The sequence below is a fragment of the Lissotriton helveticus genome, chromosome 12 (genome assembly GCF_964261635.1).
Source record: "Lissotriton helveticus chromosome 12, aLisHel1.1, whole genome shotgun sequence".
NCBI classification, from domain to species: domain Eukaryota; kingdom Metazoa; phylum Chordata; class Amphibia; order Caudata; family Salamandridae; genus Lissotriton; species Lissotriton helveticus.
The window spans coordinates 98,626,001-98,652,484 of NC_136073.1; the positions used below are offsets into that span (position 1 = coordinate 98,626,001).

The 26,484-nt window shown below is 40.1% G+C and overlaps 1 protein-coding gene across 1 annotated transcript; it reads left to right on the plus strand.

The window, feature by feature from the left end:
• The first annotated feature begins 1,181 nt into the window (after positions 1–1,181).
• Positions 1,182–21,875, plus strand: LOC144797940 (extracellular calcium-sensing receptor-like). The gene is made up of 6 exons (XM_078668744.1): positions 1,182–1,324; positions 8,792–9,089; positions 12,569–13,396; positions 19,254–19,481; positions 20,739–20,862; positions 20,959–21,875. The coding sequence occupies exons 1-6, from the start codon at positions 1,182–1,184 to the stop codon at positions 21,873–21,875; spliced, it is 2,538 nt and encodes an 845-aa protein (XP_078524870.1).
• Positions 21,876–26,484: the final 4,609 nt, after the last annotated feature.

Consider the following 26,484-nt stretch of genomic DNA (forward strand, 5'->3'; position numbering starts at 1 on the left):
TATACTCCCATTGGTATCAAGTACAATTAGATCACAAAATGATTGTCTCTGGGGAGAGTGGTGAATTATTCATCCATCTTCTCATCCAATAAGCTAGCGGTCTAAATGCGGCCACATGCACTATGTTTTTTTCTTTCTAGATCCAGAGAGATAGGGGTTAATGTTGCATTCTGAAGAAGTTTGAGGATTGATCTTATGAAGGTGTTCTCAATTTTTTCAAGGGACCCAACGTTATTCAGGCCCCATAGCTCTGCCCCACAAAACGATTTCTTTTACCAGGATAATTGGCCTAAAAGGAGAGGTTTTCAATTTTGTATATATGGCAGTGCTTACATTTTGTAGAGATAGCAGCTTCTTGCAAATTTGCGGGGTCTGTGAAAGTGTATTTGAGAACCTAACACCCAATTGTTTTACTTGCTCCCAAAAGTATCCCCTAATTGACCTTGCCTCCGAATGATCTATGTAGATTAAAAGTCAAAAATGTAGTTTTGATTATGCTGACGTCCAGTCCATATTTCCCACATGCAGCTAGAGACCGGCCAAGTAAATTGTGTAGCCGCAGGGGGTCCTGGATACTGGTAAGGTGTTGTCAGAAAATAAACACAATTCCGTATCCTCTGCAATCTTAAGGGGCTCTCCATGGCAGTCCGCTAGCTTCTTAATCAGCCCGTTAATATGAATAAATACGCATTTCTATTGCGCATGGCTACCCTGGGGCATCACAGCGCAATATATAGGGTGAACAGAGTTGGTGCTAATACGCTCTGTGCTGTCTGTCAAAATGTTATGGTTAGAGGGTGCCAGAAGAATGATTCTAGAACTTACAATGGTTAGAAAAGTATAATATATCACATTTTGAGATGGTCAGAGTCTTTGTAATACTGATAAACTTTAGGTTTTGGATTTTAAAGTAAATATGTGATGGCACCCCTTTTACCATGGTAAAACAACGAACCACATTTATTAGCTGACTCTTAACTGCTTTTTCTCTTGATTAGGCTCCTCTGGGAATAGATCATTGAAAAATGGGAAGGTAGATTTGGTCTGAAGACTTTTTTCTATGGTTGAGGAAGAACATGGATTTGAAATGTTTTGTGAAACTTCCTTCGAGCACAAACACCTTCCTCTGCTTAATAATAACCTCTCTGTGGCCAGAGTGTGTTGACCAGACTACTACGTTCATGTGTCATCTGCAAGAATCTGAGGTGACAGGACTGTCACAAGATGGAGATATTATTATTGGTGGGATCTTTAATGTTCATACTGACATGCTTTACGAAGAAATCTACTTCACAGAAAATCCTCCCCCAATCACTTGCCAAAGGTAAGATATTCTTATTTTGTCTTTGTCTTCAACATAGTCATCCGGTTCGAAGTAGGGTAGGTCCAACCACCAGTTTCACTGAATCAGTCACCATGCATCATTTTTTGGAAGGGGTTGATTATCACAATGAAATAGGTAAACACTAAGCTGTTTAACTCTAGATGCTTTGGACAATCAATGTCAGGTGAAGACATTAAAAGGATGATGAAGGGTATGGAACAAGAATATAGTTGTCAGAATATGTTCTGACAATAATATTCTGTTCTAAAAATTGTTTACAAAAATATTGTCCATTGGAGTAAATAATAGAAAATCTGCACCCCGTAGACCAATAATTGTGTAAGTGAGACTTAGGAGACAAGGGGGCATATTATCAAGGGGGTTTATCTCCGCTTTTTTGGCTTTAAAAGCCAAGAAAGCGGAGATAAAATGAATTCCCTATTGCCTAGCTGTCGCTAACACCAGTTAGCGACAGCTAGTAGGAGATAGCGACCATCTTGGGCCCCACTTTGCATATCAGTGATATTTATCACTAATGACATGCAAAGTGGGCGTGCCAAGATGTTAGCGACTGGAAACAGTCGCTAACATCGCTATCTCCTATTACCAACTTATGGAGATATTCGCGCTAAGCGCGAATATCCCCAAAAGCTAACACCTGCCCTGAGCAGTTCTTAGCCATTTTATCCAATGGGAGGTGGATAACATGGCTAAGAGCATTAGCTCGGTAATGCATGAATATCGCTGACTTTTCAGCGATATTTATGCATTGCGGACGATTTTTAACGCATTTGCGATAAACCTTGGTAATACCAAGGTTTATTTGCGATAAAAATCACCACAGCTCAGCGGTAATATTTTGTCTCTAACCAAGCAATAGCGATAATTATCGCTATTGTTGGTAATATGCCCCTATATTTGTATCAGCCTAAAGTTCAGTAGACGATAATCGGACATATAGTCATGAGAAAGATCTGAGGTATTTCTGCACAGATGATATTGAGTTAATTCCTGAATGTCCTGCTGTCTGCTTTCTGTGAAAGAGTTATGCGTGACGAGTGCCACAAGGATGATCCTAGAACTATTAAGGTTTAAAAACCAAATGGCTTGAGTCTTGGCAAATTGTTGAGGGGCTCTGTTGTGGTAGTCCAATTTAGATATGGTGGAGTAGTATGGTGCAATTAATCTAGGGAGATGCAGTGATCCTCAAAGGTATAATAATGTGTAAATAAGGCATAGTATCCTCATTCAATACTTTACTTTTTTGGGAGCCAATGGCGGGTCATCAACTGCCAAGAAATGTTATTCTTGAGCTTTGAGCAAAGTTTTGCTCAACATGCATTGATTAGAACTCCTTGAAGTTTGGTAACCACTTTGACAAGGTGGCTTGTGTAAATCTCAATTAAAGTAGTCCATATGGGAGACAGACAATGAAAAGATGTGGGAGATTAACTGTGGCATAGTGGGTTCAGGATTTCACAGAAGATGCTTCGAAGGAAAATATCGCCTTCATGGCACTATTACTCTGGGGGAGCTGGTATAGGTTGAAGCACACAATTACGCTTAGATTTAGGATTTATTTAGATAAAGCTAGAGGAATGCCCATGGATGGGGGTCATACAAATAAAAGGGTGAATTGGTCTCCATGGCAGCAGAGCAGCAGCTCTGACTTGCAGTCATTTACATATGGCTAATTCTACTTGATCAATTGTTTATCATCTTCCTAACAATCCAAAATTAACATGCGTTCTCCTCGCTCTTTGACCAGTCTGATTGTCGTTCTGTATCCCATGTTTTAGTTGCTGATAAAGGATTGCAAGGGTACGATGTTGACTCAGGTCTAGAAATACATATCCTGAGTTTAGGAGTGGTGTGATAGTTTATAGCTAGGTCTAAGCAGAAAGATATGTGAGGTACACCTCAATTGCAATAACCACATAGAAAACATTCAAATTTGGAAGAATGGAAAGATGCAACAGTTATGTGATTTATGACAGTAGGCATATTGATTTCCAGGAAATTCTCCCATATAGTGGAAACTTTTGTGGTGGATCCCAACCCCACTACTGATCATAACCCTCTGATCGTCAAATCGCAAATAAAGGTAGCAAAGGGTAATAGTGATGACCTCCACTTACATTATATCTCTAACTAGGGGGTGACATTAAAATGGAGCAAAATAAACCCTGTTGAATTTGAAGAGAATATTGTACGATCTAACATTGATAAGGTTATGATATGTCTATCAGATGCTGTTAGCCCGGAGGAGGTCACACAAAGCTTTGAAGACATTTGTAGAGACGTGGCTAGTAATTATACTAGCTCTATAAAGAGAAAAGAACCACAGGAAGTAAATTGGTTTAACGCTGCATGCTCTAAGGCCCATAAAGATCTCAGAAAAGCTCTGCACATGGTCCCTCGCGCTGGGGATTTAATTAGGAACGCAAGACAAACGTATAAATTAGTAACTGGGAAGAGAAAAGAAGAGTTAAGAAGCCTTGCTTGGGATGACGTGGAGAGAGCTGGTACCCTCAAGGATTCCAGAGGCTTCTGGGAAGTAATAAATCAAACTTTTTTCACAGATGAGGCTAGGAATATGGAATCATTAATAACTGAAGATGTATAGGTAGTTCATTTCTCTTTTTTTTCCCAATTGAGTTTCAATGGAAGACCAAAAAGAAGATTTAGCCATTAACTACGCAACTGCGAACCAACTGAGTATGTCCATTACGGTTGGTGAGGTAGAAGTCGCACTAATGAAGGGCATCTCTGCAAAAGTCCCAGGGTCAGACGCTGTCCCTTTAGATATGCTCAAAGGTAATCCCCTAATATGGACACCGTTGTTGGCAAACATTTTTAAATCGGTACTAGTGGACTGCATGCCTGACACTAGGAAAGAAGCAGTGGTGGTCTCTATATATAGGAAGGGCATTAGGAATGATCACACTTGTTACAGGCCCATCTCCCTAATTGACGCAACATGCAAAGTCCTGGAAGGGTAATTCTTGCCCGTCTCAAGCTCAGAGCTAATGAGTCCGGCTTATTTCCCACTCACAATACAGCTAAATGTGTCCTTGGTCATGTGTAAGTACCTGAAGGCCAAGAGAGGATTGATCCATTTGGCCTTCATGGACTTAACCAGCGCATTTGACACAGTTAATAGGGGGAAGCTATGGCTACTTATGGAGAACATGGGCTTTGAGGAGGCACTTATTACCCTGCTATGTAGGATGCAGTTATCCACCTCTGTTTTCATACGTTATGGACCACGAGGAGAGAAATCTAGGTCCATCATATCTACAGAGGGCGTGCAACAGGGATGCATTGTGGCCCCCTTTTTATTTCTTTTATATACAAATGGGGTGGAGAAATTCCTAATAGAGCAGCATTTGGACTATCCGACAATTGGAGGAAACCTGGTTCCCCTGTTGTCATACGCAGACAACACCGTATTGATGACCCTGATTGCTTTTACTGATTTTGTGACGGATTTGGATCTCAAGGTCAATTTGAACAAGTCTTTTATCATGGTCTGTGGCCTGAAAAATACAAAAATGAGGAAATTTGTGGTAAACGGTAGAACCATTCAAAACATCCCTTCTTTCACATATTTGGGAAATGTTTTTAACAACAAACTAAATTGGGACAATACGATTGTGACTAGGGCCCAACAGACCAGCAGAATCATAGAGGGCTTGTTTCGCTTTGCGTGCAAATTGGGGCATAAGCCAGTGGCAGAAATTCTTACCCTATATAAATCAAAATGTCGGTCAGTTACAACTTATGGGGCACGTGTATGGAGAAGTAAAAAAACGAGTCAATTGCAAATTTTGGAAAACAAATTTAGAAAAAGATTGCAGATGGTTCCCATTAGCTCTTCTACAAAATTTTGTCACTCAGAGGTGGGATTGGATTTTGTTGAAGATAGTGTCAAAGTTGCGCCCCTGATTCAATGGGGGAAAGTGTGGTCATCAGAAGAATTTTCGTTCACCAGAGCGATTATAAGAGATTGTTAGAATTAGGAAATATATCGTCTATTCCCTGGCTCTGTTATGTTAAAAATGTTCTAAGTAAGATTGGCCTAGGTAATTATTTTGAAAATCCTGTTGGCATACCATCCAATATAAAATCAATGATTAAAAATGCCTATTATAATCAGCTATTCACATTTAACCTGGATGATGACACCCCATTTTATGGGTCGCTGAATCATCAACAATTTCATCTATCTTTTAGCACCCACAAACATTCTCGCTTTCTTCTGACAAGGTTTCGTCTCGGCACACTGCACTTTCTTGTGGCATTTCCTATCCAGGTGAGTTGGTGTGAGAGACTGACTCCCTATCCATGTAATAATTTAGCCAAACAAAGCACAATGCACCTTATGCTGTTTTGCACTTTATATAAAGATATAAGGGCACTTTTTATTAGCCGCTATATGTATCAAGCTATTTAGCATTCGCAAAGGCCGAAATTCTGCGAATTTCGGCCTTTGCGAATGCTAAATAGACAAATGGAATGTATCAAACAAGTTTGATGCAAAATAAGGATTAGCAAAATTTGCTAATCCTTATTTTGCGATTGCACTTAAGGAATTGCAAATTTTGCGATTCCTTAAATGCAATGTATCAAACAAATATTATGGAAAAAATGCCATTAGGGATTAGCAAATTACCACCAACTTCTAGTTGGTGGTAATTTGCGAATTCTTATCAAAAAGCTTTTTTGAAAAAAGCCAAAGGTGGCATATGACGCCCATACATGCCCTTAGGGCATGTATGTGCGCCATATGCCCCCAAATGTCTTTTTCAGGGGTGCAGCAGGGTGTTCTTGAGACACTCCTGCACCCTTGGAAAAATCTCTAATTTGCGATCAGCAAATTGCTAATTGCAAATTGCACTTTCATTCCTATGGGCCTCCTGGCCCATGGAAATGAAGGGGTAATTTGCGAATGACAATTTGCTAATCTCAAATTAGGAATGCTAAGGAATCGCTATTGGAAAGCGATTTTGTACATACATACCGTTTTGCATTTCCTAAATAGCGATTCCTTAAAATTCGCTATTTAGGAAATGCAAAATGGTTTGTTGATACATATAGCGGATAGTCAATCCTGATGGAGTTTGCCCCTTGCTCATACCAGGATGGTTGCAATTATTTACGATCTCTGCCCAGCGCCGTTATTGGTTGTGATGAGTCAAATTTTATTAGAACTGCCTTGAGCGTCAGGAAACACTATGAATTGTGTTAGGGAAACTGGGAAACAGGGCCTTAAGTAGTTTTAAGTATTTTATTCTGTTAGCTCTGGAATGGTATTAAGAAACTGGTAGGTTAGAGAAATTCCTGCTCCGAAACCTATATGTCGTGTAGTCACATTTGGCTGTTGCTAAATATATTATGGAATAATTTTTATGCATTGTTTTATCATTGTAACTATGTACTTTTATGATTCGTAAGACTCGAATAACGTTTTTCAAACTGAAAACTGACTGTAGGCTCCATGCTGTCCCTAGAACAGGAGGACATTTAACAAAGCAGTATATGCATGTGTATATGGGGAGAAGATGGCAGTGTTGCAGTCCTAGAATGGCGATGCAGCTTCTGTTCTAAGCAAAGCAGCATGTCATTTAAGTAATAGTTGTATATAGCAACCCAGCACTGACGGCTATTTGATCTCCTTACATGTAACTCAGATTCAGTGCAGAATTGAGATTGTGCAAGTGGGAATATCAAAATGTGTTTTAATCAACACTGTGTACATCCACTAATACTGTTTGAATTAAAATATTCTCCAGAAGGCCAGAGTAATACAGTAATTGTTTTCCTCAAAAACATGCTTTAAGAACAGTAGCCCTCAACATACCTCCAAGGAAAGAGCATGGATTAAGGTTGTTTTTTCTAATGCTTCGAATGGCGCAAATAGTGGCCCCTTTGGTTCTAGCTAGTTAACCTTCCCATTGCAAAACAAAGCATGGTAATATAGTTATTTGTAATTGTGAAGTGATACTCACTGTCGATGGGATAATTAAGTTCCACCCATCCATCTCTAAATGAGACAGGAAAACCAAGGGTTTGTTAGGCAACATACTCTAGCACATTTGCAATGAAAGACACTGTCTGCCTGACTCTAAACCATGCCCCTTATAGTGTGGGCAGTGCTGAACGAAACATTAAAAGCGTCCAACTGTTTTTGAGTTGGAAACAGATAGATTTCAGAAGCTATTTTCTGTTTGCATGCTTACATCATATGTGACATTAAATATACATAAAGTATGCATTCAGATGCGCTAGAGGTTAGAAGGGTTTAGTTGTCTCCTCCTCCTAAAGTAAACTGGAAATGGCAGCATGAGGACATGACCATTTCAGATTGGCAAGTCTCCAAGGTCACCTTGTGCCTCTGAAACCACCTGGTCCATCCCCTTTGAACTAAAAAGAAAGGGCAGGAATGGAGTGGGCATGAAAGAAACATTGTTAGTATATTATGATAGGTCCCACACTTGTTGCCAGACAACTACAGTCTCGATGTCAATGCAGGATATGCAGGACCTATAAGTAAATGGTCCTAAAAAGATTTTACTCAGCTGAATTTAGATGTACAACACAAATACAAGGCATATTTCGAGGTCAGCTCAAGATTTAATATGTATTTCTTTTATGTGAGCTCATGTACTTCCATGCCTGTTCTCTCACTAACTGAATGTTCAGAAAAAAAATGTAGATTGATTACCTATGAATAAGCTCAAAATATGGTCATGCAAGATTTTTTGAAATATTACACATTTATTTGCTGTATTTTATACATGTTATGACCATTTTATCCACATCTGACATCACTGAAATATCTTAATAAAATATATTTTGGGGCTAATTTAGAGTTTAGCAGAGCGGTAGCACCACTGTAAAATCTTGGTGCTCCTGCCCCATCACCTTTTCACTTCCCCTCTCTCTACTTTGTATCTGGGAACCTCTGAGTTTCTGATGGTGTGACCTAAGCTGACATTGCTCTTGGAAATCTCTGACCTCGCAATTGTTCCACCACAAGACCAACAGTTGACAGTGAAGGTTGTCCTACCTTATTTATAGTGGTGGGACCATCGCTAGAAGCACGGAGGTTTCTACATATATGGGTTTGAGGCTGGTACCTGGAAAGTTGAGTGAGATGCAGGGATGCTCATTTAAACCTTTACAATGTATGCACTTCCTAATTCTTTCATAGCATCCCACAGACATGGCCAAAGCTTTCATCTTTGATCATGCACATACATTCTGTTACATAAATATAATTGCAATTAATTTTGAGAATTAACTTCAACGGACGCACTTCATTGTGGATGCTAGGGGATTATTCAGCAAGCATCACTGACTATTGTTAAAATGCACATTCAAGTGACAAATTCTCATGACTTTCACAAGCTTTTCAACAGAATGATCTGTATTTTTTCTCAAGTGTGATGTGTAATTTCCCAGGTTTGGTTTGCTAAATTACCAGTGGCTGCAGGCCCTGGTGTTTGCTGTTGAAGAGATAAATAGAGACCCTGACATCTTGCCCAATATTACCCTCGGCTTCCATATCTATGACTCCTGCTTAACAAGGCAACGGGCTGTGGAAGGAACTTTCTGGGCACTAACAGGTTCATGGAGGCCAGTTCCAAATTACAAGTGTCATCGGAATCGGAATCATGACATCGCAGGAATGGTTGGAGATGGTGGATCATCGTGTTCCATTGCCATAGCCCGGGTCTTGGGTCTTTATAGGCTCCCCCAGGTATGAATACATGGGGATCTGTTACAGGAGGTTTATATCACATCAATACAATTGATGGGACATCAATGAGTGATGTGTGATATTGAAATGAATGGGAGAAACTATGATGTAACAATAAACATGAAACTGAAACATATTCAAAGTGATTGAAGCCAAGGCTAGATGGTGAAGAAATACAAAACTGAATGAGACATAAACCAAAGGAGCTATCTACCTAAAGCCTAGAATTCTTATACGATTAGTAGAGATCCAAAACTCTCCTAAAATGCTGCCAGTGGGATACTGCCAGTGGGACTTTACAAAAGGCCATGTCAAGATTTATGAAAAAGACACAGACCTTTACTTTAAAGAAGCACTATTGCAGGCCCAATCTTTTATTACCAGATCATATTAATCATTCATGTGAAGAACAACATTTTAAACAATTCAGGAAAAGCAATATATGAAAGTTACATATGTATTTAGGACAAACTACTCTCTGATTACACTGCAGGTCACCAAGGAGTCCATGACCATATAGAGGAACAAGGCCAAAGGGTTAGTTCCTTTATAAGATCATGGGTCTCCAAGGTGACTTGCAATATTCTTGTGATGTATTGCAAGGAGTACTGTATTTCTTATAATACATGGTTACACCATCACCCTTCCTGCAAACCACTTACACCCTTGGGTGCTGCTCTTTCAAATGAAAGAGATAGGATAGTTGTAAACATGAATATAAGGTAAATCTTTAGTGAAAAGTCAAACATCCCAAAAAGCAGTGAGGTATTTGTTGTAAAAAGATATTAAAATTAGTTTAATTCAAGTCTGTTTTCTAAACAAAAACACTGTAGCTCAGAATGTGTAGAAACATGAAGAGATGTTCTGCTTTCCTACAATTTCCTAGAGAAACATGTTGCCATAAAATCCTCCTTTCTGCTTATCATTGCTCAGCTGGAGAAACTGTACAGAAGAAGGAAACACCATGTTTAATTTTTGTTTTTGAAACTCAAATTGTACATATGCTCTGTGAACTGCCTTTCCTCTTGGCTCTGGCAGAAGGTAATGAAATGTCAGACCTCGACTGTAATGAGTCATACCAGTTGAGGGGTTATGTAATTTCTTTATTACAGGCTACTATGTGTGTCACAAGTCACCTGTAATAAGGAGATTTTATTAATTACATTTTTTTTTGTCAGGGAACTACCTTTCAAGACTTCAATACAACCACAATCTGCGGTATGGAAGGAGCCACAAAAGTGCAATTTACTGTGTCACAAGTAAACGCCCCTGTGATGTAAATCGAAGTAGGTTGAATCCAGGCCACATATTAGGATATGTATATAATATACATATATTAAATTAAATGTATTTTATTACCTCGTGGGCTTTTGAAATGTGTTACGGTTCTTCAGTCCTGAGCCTGCAGTTGTACATTTTGATCACCTCTGTTCCAAACATTTGATTCAAAGTCCAGACTCTTTGTCACCAACTTATTAAAAGCCTTTGGCTCTTAAAAATGGTCCCTCGATGGTCCAATCAGTTACTGGGGATGTTAAAATAAAATGTTGAGCAAACTATTGCAATAAACTGAAAAGGTGCTCCAACATACTGTTAAGTGCTCTGTAATAGTACATATTTGTTAAAACATCTTGACTGATAGTACGAGGAGCAAACACTATAAAAGAGAATAGTGAATTCACATGATAATGTGTCTGGGATTCAAGGTTATGCAAGGCTGCAAAAGCTGATGTTATTACTAGAAATATTCCAACATGAAAACAAAAATATTTTTTCCCAGGAGGTGGGAATTCAGCCTGCAACAAACATGGAGCATCTTCACCTGTGTTTTCTCCATTTTTGCTTCTCGTCACGTATGAAATTCCATTTTTGAAAAACGTCTCTTATTCTTTAAAACACATGTTCTTAACTAAAGTCATGATGCTCTACCACACAGCCCCTCTATTGTTTTATAATCACACGGAAAATTATCAACAAGGGTCTCAGTGTACTAATAGTATTTCCCAATGCACCATACGGAAATGTTACACCTATTAATCTGTTAGCCGTCCATCATGGTTTTTCTTTATGTTACTCTTCTACTAATGACCCAAAGCATAAAAGTAATTTTTTTGCGAAAGGGTCCAAATCATCCTAATCCATGAGTATTAATTAGACAAGACCCTATATGAGACCACTATGAGCATCTACAAACACAAAGATGGAGGCCGGTGGCAGAGATCAGACATGTGTCCCTGCGTTTTTTGGCTCAATCCTTTTCCGTTTGGGTAGACACATTATATATTTATATTTGGGAGCAATCCAGCCTGAACTCCCAAGCCAGGTCCTCCCTGGGCCGGATACAAGCATCCTGGGACCGGCTTTGGGGTAACACCCCACATCAGCCAGGCTAGCTTGAATCCAGTGGCATGGTGAGCAAGAGAATCACGTCTGGGCATACCCTGCCAACTCAGGGCAAACAAAGCAAACACAAGGAGATGATGGACGGAGCACTGAACTTTTCAGACAATCACCCACAATCACAGATCTGGGTTGAATCCATCATTGTTCTGTAGCCCACTTCACCACCCCAGTTCAGACCCAGCCATATGCATATCTGTCTTAACTCTGTGCCTCATGGGAACAGTCCAGCCTGAGCATGAACCCAGTGCCAAAGTGAGAACTTCAGTCATATGTTCCACTGAGTCATAGAAGTGTGGCTCAATGGTTAGACCGGCAGACCCTGATGCAGAGGTCCAGCCCGGGACCAGGGTTCAATTCCCGCCTCGGCTGGTCTTGGGCTCAATTTCCTCGGACCGTATAATTCTCGCCTCGGTGCCTATTCTAATTCATGGATCCCACTCGGCAACTCTGGGCAATAGCTTGCTTAATCTCGACAACGCCCCCAACAACGCTAGGATGCCTGGCTTCACCTTGGGGGTGCCCAGGTGTGGAAACTTCACAGGGAAAAGCCAGGAAGGGTTCCACAGCGTTACGCGTACAAGCGCCGAGAGGCCCCATGGGATGATTCGTGTGCTATAAAAGTACTACTAGGTTTACATTTACATAGGCTACTTGCACCTGAACCAGATGAGACTCCACTGTGTGTAAACTAATGTATCTGCCACTCCTAAATAAGACTACCACTCTGCCAAATTTTAAATAGCACTGAAAGTAGCAAAAATACCCTTTGAGTACATCATAACTGAATGAAATAGCAGGTACACTGGACTATGAGTCCAATTAAACTTTCGTTTTTAAAGACCTATTTACATTTCATGTTTGAGGTGACTATCATATGCCTAGGGATTTCACATGGAAAGGAGTGTAAAGAGTGAGATAAGGGCTACAATATAGCATTTTTGGCCAACATGGAGCTCCTTATGATCAGTGCAGAGAGGTGTGAGAACCACATAATCTATGATGTTGGATAGAGTCAGGCGTTCCGCTTGGTCTACTACTTTGCCATTTCTCATCTTCTCTGAATCTTACTTTCACAGATCAGTTACTTTTCATCAAGTCCCCTACTGAGTGACCGGAACCAATTCCCTTCATTTTTTCGGACAATCCCTAGTGATGACTTCCAGTCCCGTGGGTTGGCACAGATGTTGATACACTTTGGTTGGACATGGGTTGGCCTGGTGGCTGAAGACAATGACTATGGCCAACAGGGTATTCAAATATTACATGAAGAACTGATCAAGGCTGGGGCTTGTGTTGCCTTTAAGGAGCGCATTATCATCAGCAGAGCTGACAAGAATGCTTTCCACATTGTTCGGATGATTATGAAATCCTCAGCCATTGCAATTGTTTTCTTTGCCAGTGACCCTGGGCTGGCCCCTGTTCTTGATGAAATTGTAAGACAGAGAGTGATTGGTAAGATTTGGATTGCAAGTGAATCATGGTCAACATCCCTTCTGATATCTGCAGAGAAGTATTCAGAAATTCTCACTGGTACTATTGGATTTGCAATCCATAAAAAGGAGATGACAGGATTTGAAGAGCACCTCAGCATTATGCACCCTTCACGATTACCAAATGATACCCTTATTAGATTTTTTTGGGAAAAAGCATTTGGATGCACATGGTCAATTGAAGAAAGCATTGACTCATTGAAAAATGAAACCTACCAATGCACAGGAGCAGAAAAACTGGATGATCTTAAGACTATTTACTATGATGACGACAACCTAGGAGGTGCATACAATGTCTACAATGCTGCCTATGCCATTGCTTTGGCTTTAAAGAACCTTGCATCCTGCAGGCATAGGCAGGGTCCTTTCCATCTGGGAAGTTGTGCAGACATCACGAATTTCCAGCCATGGCAGGTAGGCATTTTGAATCAAATACATTTTAGAGGGTTTTTTTTAATGACATATGCTAGGCCATAATTTTACCCTTAATAGTTTATGCTGTGGAGTTTAAGGAAAGACAATGACCTTTTCACTAAGAATGCTGCACAACCACATATTTAGATGTTGACTTTCCCTGGTCTCTGACATTAGCCATTAGGAAAAGGCCATGGCATCTCCCACACACTCAGCTGAACTTTTTTTCAATGAATTTTCTTTTTTGCCCAATGACCATTTGAAGCCTATGCAAATTCTTCAAAAGTAACTATTGTAACGTAAATGTGTTATGCACTTTACTACCAAGTCAGCAGATGTTGAATTTAATTCTCATACCGTGCCACAGATTTTTTTTGCCATGGTTCAGGAACCTTCCCTTGGATTGTGGACATCACAAAACCATATACATGGCAACATCTTTAGCTCTGGAAGGCTGATAGCATTCAAAGTGCTGATTCAACATTTGAAGCAAACATATGTTCCCACACTTCAAAAATATTTCCACCCTGATACATAGTGATAAATGTCTCAACAATGCTTAAAGAGTTTACACAAAACTAAAACAGGGAGAAAGGACCCATGAGTCACTGAGTGCACACTATGTTTGCAGGCATGCTATCAGGGGACGTTCACTCTTGGTGAAAATACAACTTCTCTCTGTGAATTACAGTGAAAACAAATACTGGTAAAGCTAATCTGCCTTGCTTTGCCAATGTTGAGTGAGGGACGCAATCTGCTTTGCCAGTGTCTAACTGCCCATGTTAAAAGTAAAGACACCAATAAAAAAAAGTAGCAAGATGGTCACCACATTGTGTGATGCAACATGGGTTGCGTCTTCATGTGTAGACTGTTGTTGCGGCAGCGGTCATCTTGAAAGTATAGAAACTAATATGTTCATTGTTTTTCTATACTTTTAACATGGCTGGCTGCTGCTGTTGCTTTAATCAACCTGGAGATCATAGGAGTGGATCAGTATAGCCAGTGGTATGATGCACACGTTGAATAACAAGGGACTCAGGGATCCTCCCTGAGTCCCACATTATTCAACTTGTACAGCACACCACTGACTATACTGATCTGTGGGCCAGATGTATGACTGTTTTTTGCGGTCGCAGAGGGGTTTCAGACCCCTTTGCGACCACAAAAAACGAGTTGGCCACGTACTATTCCCATTTTGCAAGTCTCAAATTACTTGCAACTTGCAAAATTGAAATAGCGAGTCGCTATTAGGAACGGGCGTTCTGAGTGCGTCCCTTCCTAATAGCGAGTCCTCCAGGTATGTATGACTCCTTTTCAACTGCAATTGCGGTCACAAAACAGTTGCAGTTTGCCATCCTCCCTGAGTTCCACGTTATTTAACTTGTACATCATGCCACTAGCTATACTGATCCGCTCCTATGGTCTGCAGATTTTGTAGTATGCCCACGCCACACAGATCATTGTGTCCATCTCTAAAGATATAGAAGCCAAAGCATCCAACTTCAGCAAATGCATGAAGCCAGTGGCTGCATGGATGAGCATGAGCTGCCTCAAGTTGAACAGTATTGATGTTTGAAACTCACGCATCTGTATGGAACCATAAATGGTGGCTCAACAGCTTGGGGGCACTGCCCAACCCTACCAATTCAGAGAAAAATTTAGGAGTCATGCTGGATGTTGACCACTCCTTGGATCTCAAGGTTAATCATACAATGTTGTCCTGCTTCTGGATTATTAGAATCCTGCGAAAGATTATCACTTTTATTACATCCCATGCATGGAAAGAGGTGGACCTGGCATTAATCACATCTAGGATTGCCTTGCACACTGTATCTGAACACCAACAAGACAATTCTTGCTAAATTACAACGGATGCAAAATGGAGTGGCCAGACTGACTCTAGGCATCCCTAAATGAATGACCCTCTCTAAAGGACTGCAAGAATTTCACTGGCTCCCTGTACAGATATGGATCACCTTCAAGGGCATGTCAAAGGCACAGGTACAGTTCACAAAGCACTTTCCAGTGAAGACCGGGAGGAATCAAATCCATGTTTGAGTGGTATTCCCTAAGTAGACTTCTTCGATCGGCAAGTCACAATTTATTGGTCACCCCAAGAGTGCACAGGAAGAGATGGGGAGGTAGAGCTTTTTCATTAGCGATGGCCAAGCTCTGGAACACCCTACCCCCTGCGCCCATCTGACCAGTATGGAGAGCATATGCCATTTAGTAAGTCCTTGAAAATCTGCCTTTTTCCTTATGATTGACCCTGTCATCTAGTCAAGTTCAGATATTCTGAAGGGATTGGCAAGAAGCGCCTTGATGCCCATTGGGCAATAGGAGCTACCACCATGGGGGGAGGGGCACGCCTAGATAGTGCAATGCAACAACATTCATGGCATCACCAAAGCTGCCATCTGGCACCTGGTGTACCACAGAGAAACATCGGGATGAGGGCTAGGATAAAAGAACATCCCAGGAATCATCTAGGCTGCCACTTGGTGCCTGGCACTCTATCATGGAGAATTGGAAGGCATGGTGGTAGGGGTTAGATAGGGTAATGGCAGCACATTCAGAAAATGAAGACAGGCACTCCAACGGTGTGCCAAAGAAGTTGTGACATTCAGAAACAAGAGAAAAACCAGAATTTCCACAACCTCAGCAGTGGAAGGCTACAGCCTACCCAATCAAAAAGGCAGACAAACAAGTTAGGATCCAAGAGAGGGACAAGCACATAATTTGGAGAAAAGTCACCAACAAAAAGCAAGCAACTGAGATTGACAAGGGCTGACTCTGTAAAGTACTATATACTAATCTGTCTAGGACAGATAGCTGGAAAATTGTGAAATACATTAGCTACTAACTTCTGTACAACTCTTCCACCATAAGTACTACTTGCGCGGCTACTTAGCAAAGGGCAATATCAAATGCCGCAACCTATACACAGTACCTACACTACAGTGTACAAATTTCTGGGAAAGATCAACGTACATAAAACATTACAAAACCCTTGAAATTCAAAGAACATGTTTTTGTTGGAGATATGTTATTTATTCCTACTAAGCTAATATACTAACCAAAGTTTAAAATGTAGCAAGAAATCTCATCAAAACACAGTAAAAGAGACAATAAAATCTAACTTTCTAACAACTATGTAAATGTGTAAGTAAATATATTGTCTGAGGCTTCACATAGTCCAACGAGGTATCTCATAGAGGCCATCACAACTATCATAGTAGTAATTGCTAACTAAGGACCTAACCTATATTTTGTACATACTTGCATGCTTTTTCAACCGCCAATGGCCATTTCCTCAGGATGAGAACACCAACAGAAAAACAATACTTAGTCAAAAAATACCAATCATAGGTTTAGTTGGATTTGTAATCTATAAATTACATACAATAAAACAACATCATCTAATTTGCGATGCCATTTACCACATAAATAAGAAACAATTCCTAGCAAAAAGCAGAACATTTGGTGAAATATGGTGCAAAAGATTAGATGGAGAGCAGCTTAGTTGCACTGTTCAATCATAGTATGACAAATTGGAACAAGGTCTGAAGGCCCTCATGTTGTGAAAATGTGCAAGAAAAAATATTAACATGGATGAGGGGCATCAGAAAGGCTTTGGTGGAACTGTACATTTAATTTGCCTCTGTATTACTAGGTCCGTCAGTCAATTAGCTTTATTTGTTACTTTTCAGTAACATAAAAGTACAGTACGCAGTAAAAACCGTTTTTCAAACCAATTAAAACATAATTCATGTATCTTATAAATATATAAAATACATTATATCGGCCAGATTTAGGGGCCGATTATGATGGAGGATTTTCCGCCTCCTCCGGGGCGGCGGAAGCCACCTCCGGCCCGGAGGAGGCGGAAAATCCTCTGCGGAGTCACCAAAGACCCACCGCCGCATTACGATGGCTGGTGGGTCTTGGATTCTGTCCGCTGCTTTTCCGCCGCGGTCGGATTACAACCGCGGCGGAAAAGCTCTCCTTTGGCTGGCAGTGTCTATCAGACACCGTCAGCCAAATTAGGAAGCATTAGTAAACAAAACCGCCGCGGAAAAGCATGTGTACTTTTGCTTTTGGGGGCCCGTTGCGGGCCCCCAGGGCGTAGGCGGGTGGGGGGTGCACATGGGGGGTACCTATGGTACCCCACAGCATTTACATGCACAAAGCGGCAGGCACCGCACGGTGCCTGCCGCTTTGTGCATGTAAATGTTACACATGCACTTTTAACATTGCGGCGGGTGCTGCTTGAAGCAGCAACCGCCGCAATGTTAAATATCCAGGATGTGACCGCCAGGGTGGCGGTCACATCCTGATTTGCATGGAGGGACCTCCGCAGTCCATGCGGACGGTCCCTCCACCTCTGGGATGGCGGACGGACGCAAGTCCGTCCGCCATCCTAATCGGCCCCTTAATTTTTACAATGAATTTTCCGACATTGTAGCACCCCGCAAACTATTCCTGATCTTCAAAACTTGCCACAAATAGGAAGATATTGCACAGCATAAATGCGGGGGATGTATTTATAATAAGAATAAAAGAGTTGGAGGCATTGTCTACAATTTCGAGTTTTAAAAATCAATACATTTTATAATGTGCAAATTAGTAATTGAGGACATATTGTCACACGGAAATAATGATAGTTCAGACACAAAATGACAATTGTCTGGAAAGCTCATCAACAGGAGCTTATTTACCCTAAATCAGGTTAACATGATTCTCTGCTGATCGTTACAAACCACTGTTAAATATGGTTTCAAGCCCTCTTGAAGAATCAGATTTTTATAACATTATACAGATGGTTTTATAGCCTGTGCCAGTTCTCTCTTTTCTATTGGCTTATACTGAAAATGTTAGTTCAGCTGATCTTTTCCAGTTCCCATACCCAGTTCCGCATGAGCTGCCTAGTTTGACGTGCTGGGGGGAAGAGAAGGAAAAATGAGTCCTTATCTTTTTGCAAATTTTGTGTACTGGCTATTCCCTATACCCTTGCACCGTATGAGGCCACAGCAACAACCTTGCTCCTGTTTATATTAGGAAGTTCCTTCTTCACTTTAAAACCTATTTTCTCTGTAAATAAGCATAACCCATTTATAGCCTTCTCCATTTGTGCACATCTGTTGACTATCATTGGGTCCACAAGTTCTTGTTATCAAAAAGTATCCCCAAGTAACAAAACATTAGAGTTTCAGTCAGCTTTTGCCCTTCTGCATAAAAAGTGTATTTTGCCTTTGGTTTGGCACCAGTTATCATAATATACATTTTGGAGCTATTTACTCTTTAGTCCAAGTTTGCCATGAAAATGATGTAGTCATTTATAAGTGCTCGCATTATATTACTAAGTTTTTTTTATTTTAGGATTAAAGCACAGTTATAATAATTGTAAAACATTAACATATTTCTCGGTACAGATGACAGAACACTGTATCTGTAGTGTACATGTACTCTATATTGTTGACAAATTGATTTCTTTTTATTTAAAAATTCACCAGAAAGCAATCTATCCATCTTTTTACCAGTCCAAAATGACTACTATACAACAGGGGACAAATAGTCTTTATGAAGTGATCAGCCATCTAGACTTTGTTTAAAGCACATCAAGGCATTTTATAAAGAAGAGAAGAATGTTAATGCAATATATTTAATAGTGTGTTGCTGACATCAGACTGAAGTCAATTGAAATACTCTAAATATGCGCAGGAAACATGTACTTAAGTCTTGTGCAATTCACCCCCCACCTAAAGCAATTCGCATTTTTGCTATCAAATATTAATAACCGTATGTCTCACAATTTAATAGGCATTCACACAATTATTCTCTTTTTTGCACCAATTAGCTTCTTCATTATGTCAAGAATGTTCATTTTCATAATAAAATGGGAGATGAGATATTTTTTGATAAGAACGGTAACATTCCAGCCCTCTATGATATTGTAAACTGGCAACCCAGCGCCATGGGCACCCTCAAGTATGTGAAGGTTGGAAGCTATGACTCTAGTGCCTCTCAAGAAAAAAGCCTTTTCATCAATGTCACTGCCATCCACTGGGCAGCTGGAGTCCCACAGGTAAGAAATGCCACAATAAGGTACATTTTTATTATAGACATCAAGGGGATCGTATGGATGTGGGTTTCAGAAATTGGGCAGCTAACATGATACAAAAAAGAAGTGTACTAAAAAAAAAGCTTAAGGGGGATTCTCTCCTCAGGGAAAGTGGCATGTCATTTGAGCAGGAGCCACAGGAAAGCCCTATCTTTACCATGTTCTATGTACAATTTTTTTTTCAAAGAAGTTTGATCTGGTAGTTAAGTTACTGAGAGCATCAGCTTTACATTTGAACATCAGATAGTCCTTGTGGCGTCAGTCAATCTGAATCTTCTTAAATATCCAAAAATTTGATCAGTAGAATTTTTTAGTTAATCTGATGGAAAGATATTCTCTCTGGGCTGTGTATTTAGTTCATAATGGTTTAGCTTGTTTGTACCATTACAAAGACCAACCATATGCAAATCCGCCCCAAAAAGGACAGTCCACCCTTATTTACTATTCCATATCCCTTCTGAATGATGGGAGCACAACCAACTGTGTGGATTCAGAACTATGGCACAGCATCGCCATGGTAATTAAGAGTATCAGAGATTAATTATTTCATTCCACCCCTCAGTTTGTTATGTATTTACTAATGAAGTGACCTGAGTTCACAAGTATGTGCAGGCATGCGTCCCCTACCTATTTTCCCATTGGACAAACTCCATCTGACTGGCAAGACCCAACAAGGCACAAAAACAGTCTGATTTTGCCTGCATTCCCCGTTGGAAGTGAAGAGGCCTAGAACGTTTGGAAAGTCTGTTCCTATTGAACAGAATTATAGCTGATTTTCATAAGTTTGGGTTCTGTCTGTAGTGGCAGCGTGATCAGGAAATGATGAATTTGAATGCAGATGAGAGTAAATACCAGTAGCTTGGATTAATCTAAGCATTCCACCTGTCATTTATTTATTTTTTTATTCTTTCTTCTTAAGCTACTGCAGAATTATTGGTTTGACCATGCAGTTTCATCTCACCATGGAAGGCAGTAATAAGAGTGCAATAGATGCAGTAGTGGTAGAGGATGAGCACATTGATTAGGGACTCACCATGCACAATAAAGTAGATGCTATTAGGTGGTGATTACAACTTAAGGACTGTAAAAATATCCTTTTTTAAGACATTAACACAGAAAACAAACTGTGTGTCTAATGGGTTCAAAATGCTCTTCATATATTTCTTTCAAAATATGTTTTCAAAGTCTTAATAACTTTGAAATGTTTGTTTTTTATGAAAGGTCCCAGCCTCTGTGTGCAGTCCCAGCTGTCCCACTGGATTCAGGAAAGTGGCTAAAGAAGGAGAGCCTATCTGCTGCTTTCGTTGTGCCCCTTGTCCTCAAGGGGAGATTTCCAATCAGACTGGTGGGTAGTGTTGAATAGCAGCAGCAATGGCTATGCTGGTTTTTTAAAATCTGACATATACCAATATTTAAAATAATCTACTGTTTATTTTTTCAGACTCTGTTGAGTGTTCCAAATGTCCTTGGAATTTGTGGCCGAATATGAACAGGGACTTCTGTACTCCTAGGAAGATTGAATTCCTCTCCTATTCTGAACCTTTAGGAGTAATCTTGACAACAATGTGCATTTTTTTCTCAATTATCCCTTTTGTGATTTTGGCACTCTTCATCAATTACAGAAACACCCCCATTGTCAAGGCCAACAACCGCTCTTTGAGCTACCTCTTACTTCTTTCCCTCTCCTTATGCTTTCTCTGCTCATTGGCTTTCATTGGCTACCCCACTCCAGAGAAATGCCTCCTCCGTCAAGTTGCTTTTGGTATCAATTTTGCTCTTTGTGTCTCCTGCATCTTGGCCAAAACAATCTTGGTGGTCATCGCCTTCAATTCTACCAAACCCAACATAAACGTGGCACAATGGATTGGGCCCCAGCTTTCGTATACAGTCATTGGTGCCTGCACAGTCATTCAGGCTCTTCTGTGTGCTTTGTGGCTGAATCTGTCACCCCCTTTCTCAGACTATAATGTCATCGCTCAACCGGGAAAAATGATAGTAGAATGCAATGAGGGATCAGCAATTGCTTTTTGGTGCATGTTGGGATACCTTGGGCTTCTGGCCAGTACCAGTTTTGTTGTGGCCTTTTTGTCGAGACAACTTCCTGACACCTTCAACGAAGCACAATTCATCACCTTCAGCATGCTTGCCTTCCTCAGCGTTTGGCTCTCATTTGTTCCAGCTTACTTTAGCACTAAGGGAAAATATATGGTGGCCATGGAGATTTTTGCAATTCTTTCATCAACACTAGCATTAGTCTCATGCATATTTTTTCCCAAGTGTTACATCATACTTTTAAGACCAGAATGTAACTCAAAGCAGCATCTGATGGGCAGAAAAATGGCCAAAAATTTCAGGTGAAGGTGCTATAGGAGACTAAATCCCTTGTTTGACATCATGCACTACATTTCTACCCTTTGTAATAAATATTGCAGTTTGTTTATATAGTACCTTTGTTTGTAATAAAACTCTTTTCAGTCAATCTATAGTCCAATCTACAATTGTTTGATATATTGAAATATCAGTTCCCATGAAATTAAATATAGGACTTCTCGCTCAATCTGTGGGTAGACCCTAAGGGCCAGATTTAGATTTTGGTGGACGGGTTACTTTGTCTAAACGGTGAACGATATCCCATCCACTGAAATATAAATCCCACAGGATATTATGGAATTTATATTTTGGTGTTATTATGGAGTAACCTGTCCATCAAATTTTAAAACAGCCCCTAAATCAAAATACTAATCTTCCTGGAGGTCACATATTTTTCAAGTTTTACATTGACTTGCTGTTTAGTAAGCAAGTGTTCCAGGGTGAGGGTGTTGATTTCCTGACCCGAACAACATTGATACACTGTTCGTATGTCAAGGAGTTTGCATGGTGGGCTTGCTTGCTAGGAAGAACTCAGTGGGGGGGGGAGTAGGTTTCTACATTTTCTGTTCTTGTACTGTGGAGTTTTCATGAGACTTTTGTGATTATGAATGGATTTTCTTTCCAGGAAATGCAAAACCTCAATATTGATTCACATTGTCTATATTGTTCCTTTGGCATATAGCGTTGTCTACGTCTAGAACCTGGAGCTTCTCTAATAGACAATACCTGAACTTGAGAACTAAGCCACTAGACTATCCTTCCGCCCTAAAGCTGACTCCTTTCTGTATGGGAAAAAGAATACTGACCCTCAAGGAATGTGCCCTTTAATCTTGTGGACAACAATTAAGAAAGATTCATATATAATAAATGTCAAAAATAAAGATGGCATGTATTTTTTAAAATAAAGATTGTATGAGGCATAAAGACATATTTGTATTCATAGGTACAGATTGTAATCCTGGATAGCATTTACACTCCATCACCTCTTTCATGCTAACTTTTTAAAACATCATCATGCAACCCAGGTTAGGAAGAATGGTCTCCTTTAAAAATGCACAACCACATTAGTAAGCAACTTTATGAAAAGATCTATTCATAAGACACATATGCAAAGTACTTTTATGTAAAATAGCAGCAGGCAATGAACAGTAATTTTAGAGTAGTCTGAGATCCTTGTGGAATAATATTCCTTCCAATGCTCACTGTCTTTTAAATTGCATTGCCAATATTTTTAGCGTTGATATCCCTACTGATTGTCACTGCTGTATTAGAGGACTCCTCCAATACCTCTCAGTATGAGATCGTAAACCATTTTGTTCAGTTATTAACCACAGTTCTGCTAGCAGCCACTTCTATTCTTCCACTCTGGACAAAAATCTCCTCACCCCACAACAAGAAAACCAGTGTATTGAGTCACTACTTGCATTTTGACAAATACATTACATCGAAGCCCATATGTTTTTGTCCTGGATCATGCATGTGGGGCACTTAGAGCACAGGAACTGTGGTGCTTTGATGAACCTCTGCTATGTCTGTAAGTCTAGCCTGTTGTTCTGTGGTAACCCAACAATGTAGAAATGTGCTTGGGTGTATAATCCTCCCCTCCTTAAAGTGGCACAGTATCAAGGTGGTATTTGAGGCCCATCTTGAGCGAATAGACACATTTGCTTGAGAACCGATTGTGACATGGCAGCCAGACTGCTCTGTTATGTGTACGTGTACACCCTGCAATGTTGCTACACTACCTGCATTGTTGCTAATATTCATGTCCATTGCTTGATTCCCAAATTAAGGGATAAGACTGCTCTTCATTTGGGCATCTGAGCTAAAGCGTCTTGCTGATATCACCCTCCCCCAAACCCCCCCCCCCTGGGCTGTCATGGGCCAACCTTTTCATACCATCAAGGGGCTCACAATACATTTGACAAATTCTTCATCCTAACAATTTGTGTAAAAAAAAAAACTCTACCCATTATTGTCCAGCAGACCGCTTGTAGGACATTGCAGTCACTCTCATGCCAATTATTATGCAAATAAGGCATTACCACACAATCAGGCCTCAGAAATGAACAACCTTGCTACCAGATCTTTGGCATTCAATAAAGGCTGGGAGACTGGACTGCCCAGTTTTACTGGCAGGGAGTTGAAAAATACTATGGAGAATGATGATAGAAGTGTCAACACGCTTACTGGGAAACTGGAGCTTGAATACTTTACTGAAAAAGCAGGTCACCGCTAAAGTCACTGAAGATGCTATATCATCTGCATCACAAAACATATGGTCCTTGATAAACCCAATACGCCATATAATTCCTAGTGAACTATCTCAGAGAGCCCTGTGTCCCTGCTTCTTGGATAGCTCAGATCACTAATTACTGAGCTCAATAATTAACAGTACCGATATGAGAATATTTTTAGCTTGCTGAATACTAACAAAGTTAAATATGAGAGTGCTAAAATCTGTTATTTTCTTGATGTTTGCTTTGCTCCACAAAATGCTTAACTTTGTTTTACACTGTAAAGATCCTGAGGGAAACAGATATACCCTCAGAATTGTTCCTTGGCAAGCTTTAAGTGTTGATGATGGTAATTATTTTTTTCAATGTGTCAAAAGCTGCAACTGACTTTGCTGCAGACAATTTCCAAGCGATCCCTATCCTCAACCTGATCTCAATGAAGGTGCTCAGTAATTCGCCGTTTTTCTGTGCCCTGCTCGCTCCTTCTCCAAGGGAACTGTTCCCCAGATGTTGGACAATCTTTCCAGAATATGATTTTTAAGGAAAGCATGTGTATTTTCTTACTTCCCGATATGGCTTTAGCATACAGATATGGTTGTGGTGTTTCATTCAAATAATGCTGTTGTTACCATTTGCTAGTGTCAAGGGCAAGATCGAAGAAGCCCTTGCAGTGACATTTCATTTGATGTTTTTTTATTGCTTTCATTGTATGCCTTGGTCCCAACTGTTCATTTGTTACTCCTTGAAGGACCACTGGGTCCTTTGACCCCAGCAGTCTTTCTCCATGATTTTAAATCTGGTGCGTCTTTATATCATTATCTGGCACTAACTGGGTCATTGCATGCACTATACTTTCCAACTCACTCACTGTGTACTTACCAATTATGGTATCACTACAAGTTCTAATTACACAAAGATTTTATGAAGAGTGGTAGTTCAAATCTATCTCCATTTCTCCTTGCAGTTTTCATATATAAACTGGATGAGGCTCTCATAGGATAGTTTTAACTTAAAGAAAGTCTGTTACTCTTCCCAAAAATCTGTGATAGTCATTGAAAGAGTCTTTGTAGTGCTTATATTGCAAAGTGTTTAGTGTTTTTAGATCACTCAGAGGTTAACTGAAATGTTTGGAGCTGGACTTTAAGCCCAATAAGGCTCTCTGTGGTAGATTTATTATTTTTTAGCACAATGCAAAGCTGTAACCAAAGTTGATGCGCCGCATTGCAAAAGGGGGGGAGCGCAGCGAAGAGACAATTATAAACATTGGCCTACTGATGGTGACATATGTGTTTTGAGCTATAAAAGCTGCCTAGATCCAGACACAACCATTTCAAAGTGGTACATAGGTTTGCATGCCATCTAGAATACAATTTGTAGTGGAAGCATGCACTTGCATGTGTGCACTGTGTTGCCATACACATGTGTAATTGTGGAGAAATGAACAAATTTCTCCTTTTAGTCGCTGCTTCAAGGAGGTGTTAGGTTTTTGATGCAAAGTCCAGTCTGCATATCTTAGTAGATCAGGCTTCAGACCTTGCCTCCAAAAATATGGGTGTTTGCACCGATCTGCCCAAGTAACACCCAAGTAACTTCCCCAGAAAGCAACATGGAGCAAAAAGTACTATATATGCTGAGAAATAAGCTCATTTCCTGTGCAAAATATAATTTGCGCTTGACAGTAAATACCTGTGCAGGACATGTTACTAATTTACCCACTGGTACATGAATACTGATTGGCAGAGGTTCACATATAGTGAAATAATGAGTGAGAGGTGCATTCGGAGGTGCCTTCCTGTGAGAGGCCCCTGCACACTTTTGGCTTTCCTTTACTACTCAGCAGGGAGGTGGAGGGACGTGTTCTGTTTGTTTATATTAGGCCATTATGGTCATAAAGCTGAATGTTTTACTATCACAAATAAAATGGGACTACAGTCCAGTGTTTACAGCATACTTTTCAAATATGCTAAACCACGTTGAAAGACAAATTGGAATGGTCCCTTATAGCCCCTTCCATTACTTATTTGGAGTGCCACACAAGTTTAATCCTTTCCAGAGGAGCTTAGGATGCCCGTCGCCTTCACCCCAAAAGTAACACATATTACACGGAGCATTTGTCAGTACAATTTCCTCTTTTTTTTTTTTTTGACAAGCAAGTCAAGGAGATTAACATAGTGCAAGTTCATATTATAACAAATAGAAGAAAAAAAAACACAGACAAAAGTAAAAGAAGTAATTCCTAGTCAGGGCAAATCACGAATAATTAATAACATCGTAAACAGAAAAAACGTACATGATTCAAATCATTACTGGCATTACAACAAATTACCCCATATTTTGGTAAACTTTGTTTTAGCTTTAAT

What these genes read in the sequence shown, in the direction of transcription:
- LOC144797940 (XM_078668744.1), top strand. Translation starts at nt 1,182, where the DNA reads ATGTGTCATCTGCAAGAATCTGAGGTGACAGGACTGTCACAAGATGGA. An exon ending in CCCCCAATCACTTGCCAAAG is followed by an intron (nt 1,325 to 8,791) that starts GTAAGATATTCT and finishes GTAATTTCCCAG; the next exon opens with GTTTGGTTTGCTAAATTACC. An exon ending in GTCTTTATAGGCTCCCCCAG is followed by an intron (nt 9,090 to 12,568) that starts GTATGAATACAT and finishes TTACTTTCACAG; the next exon opens with ATCAGTTACTTTTCATCAAG.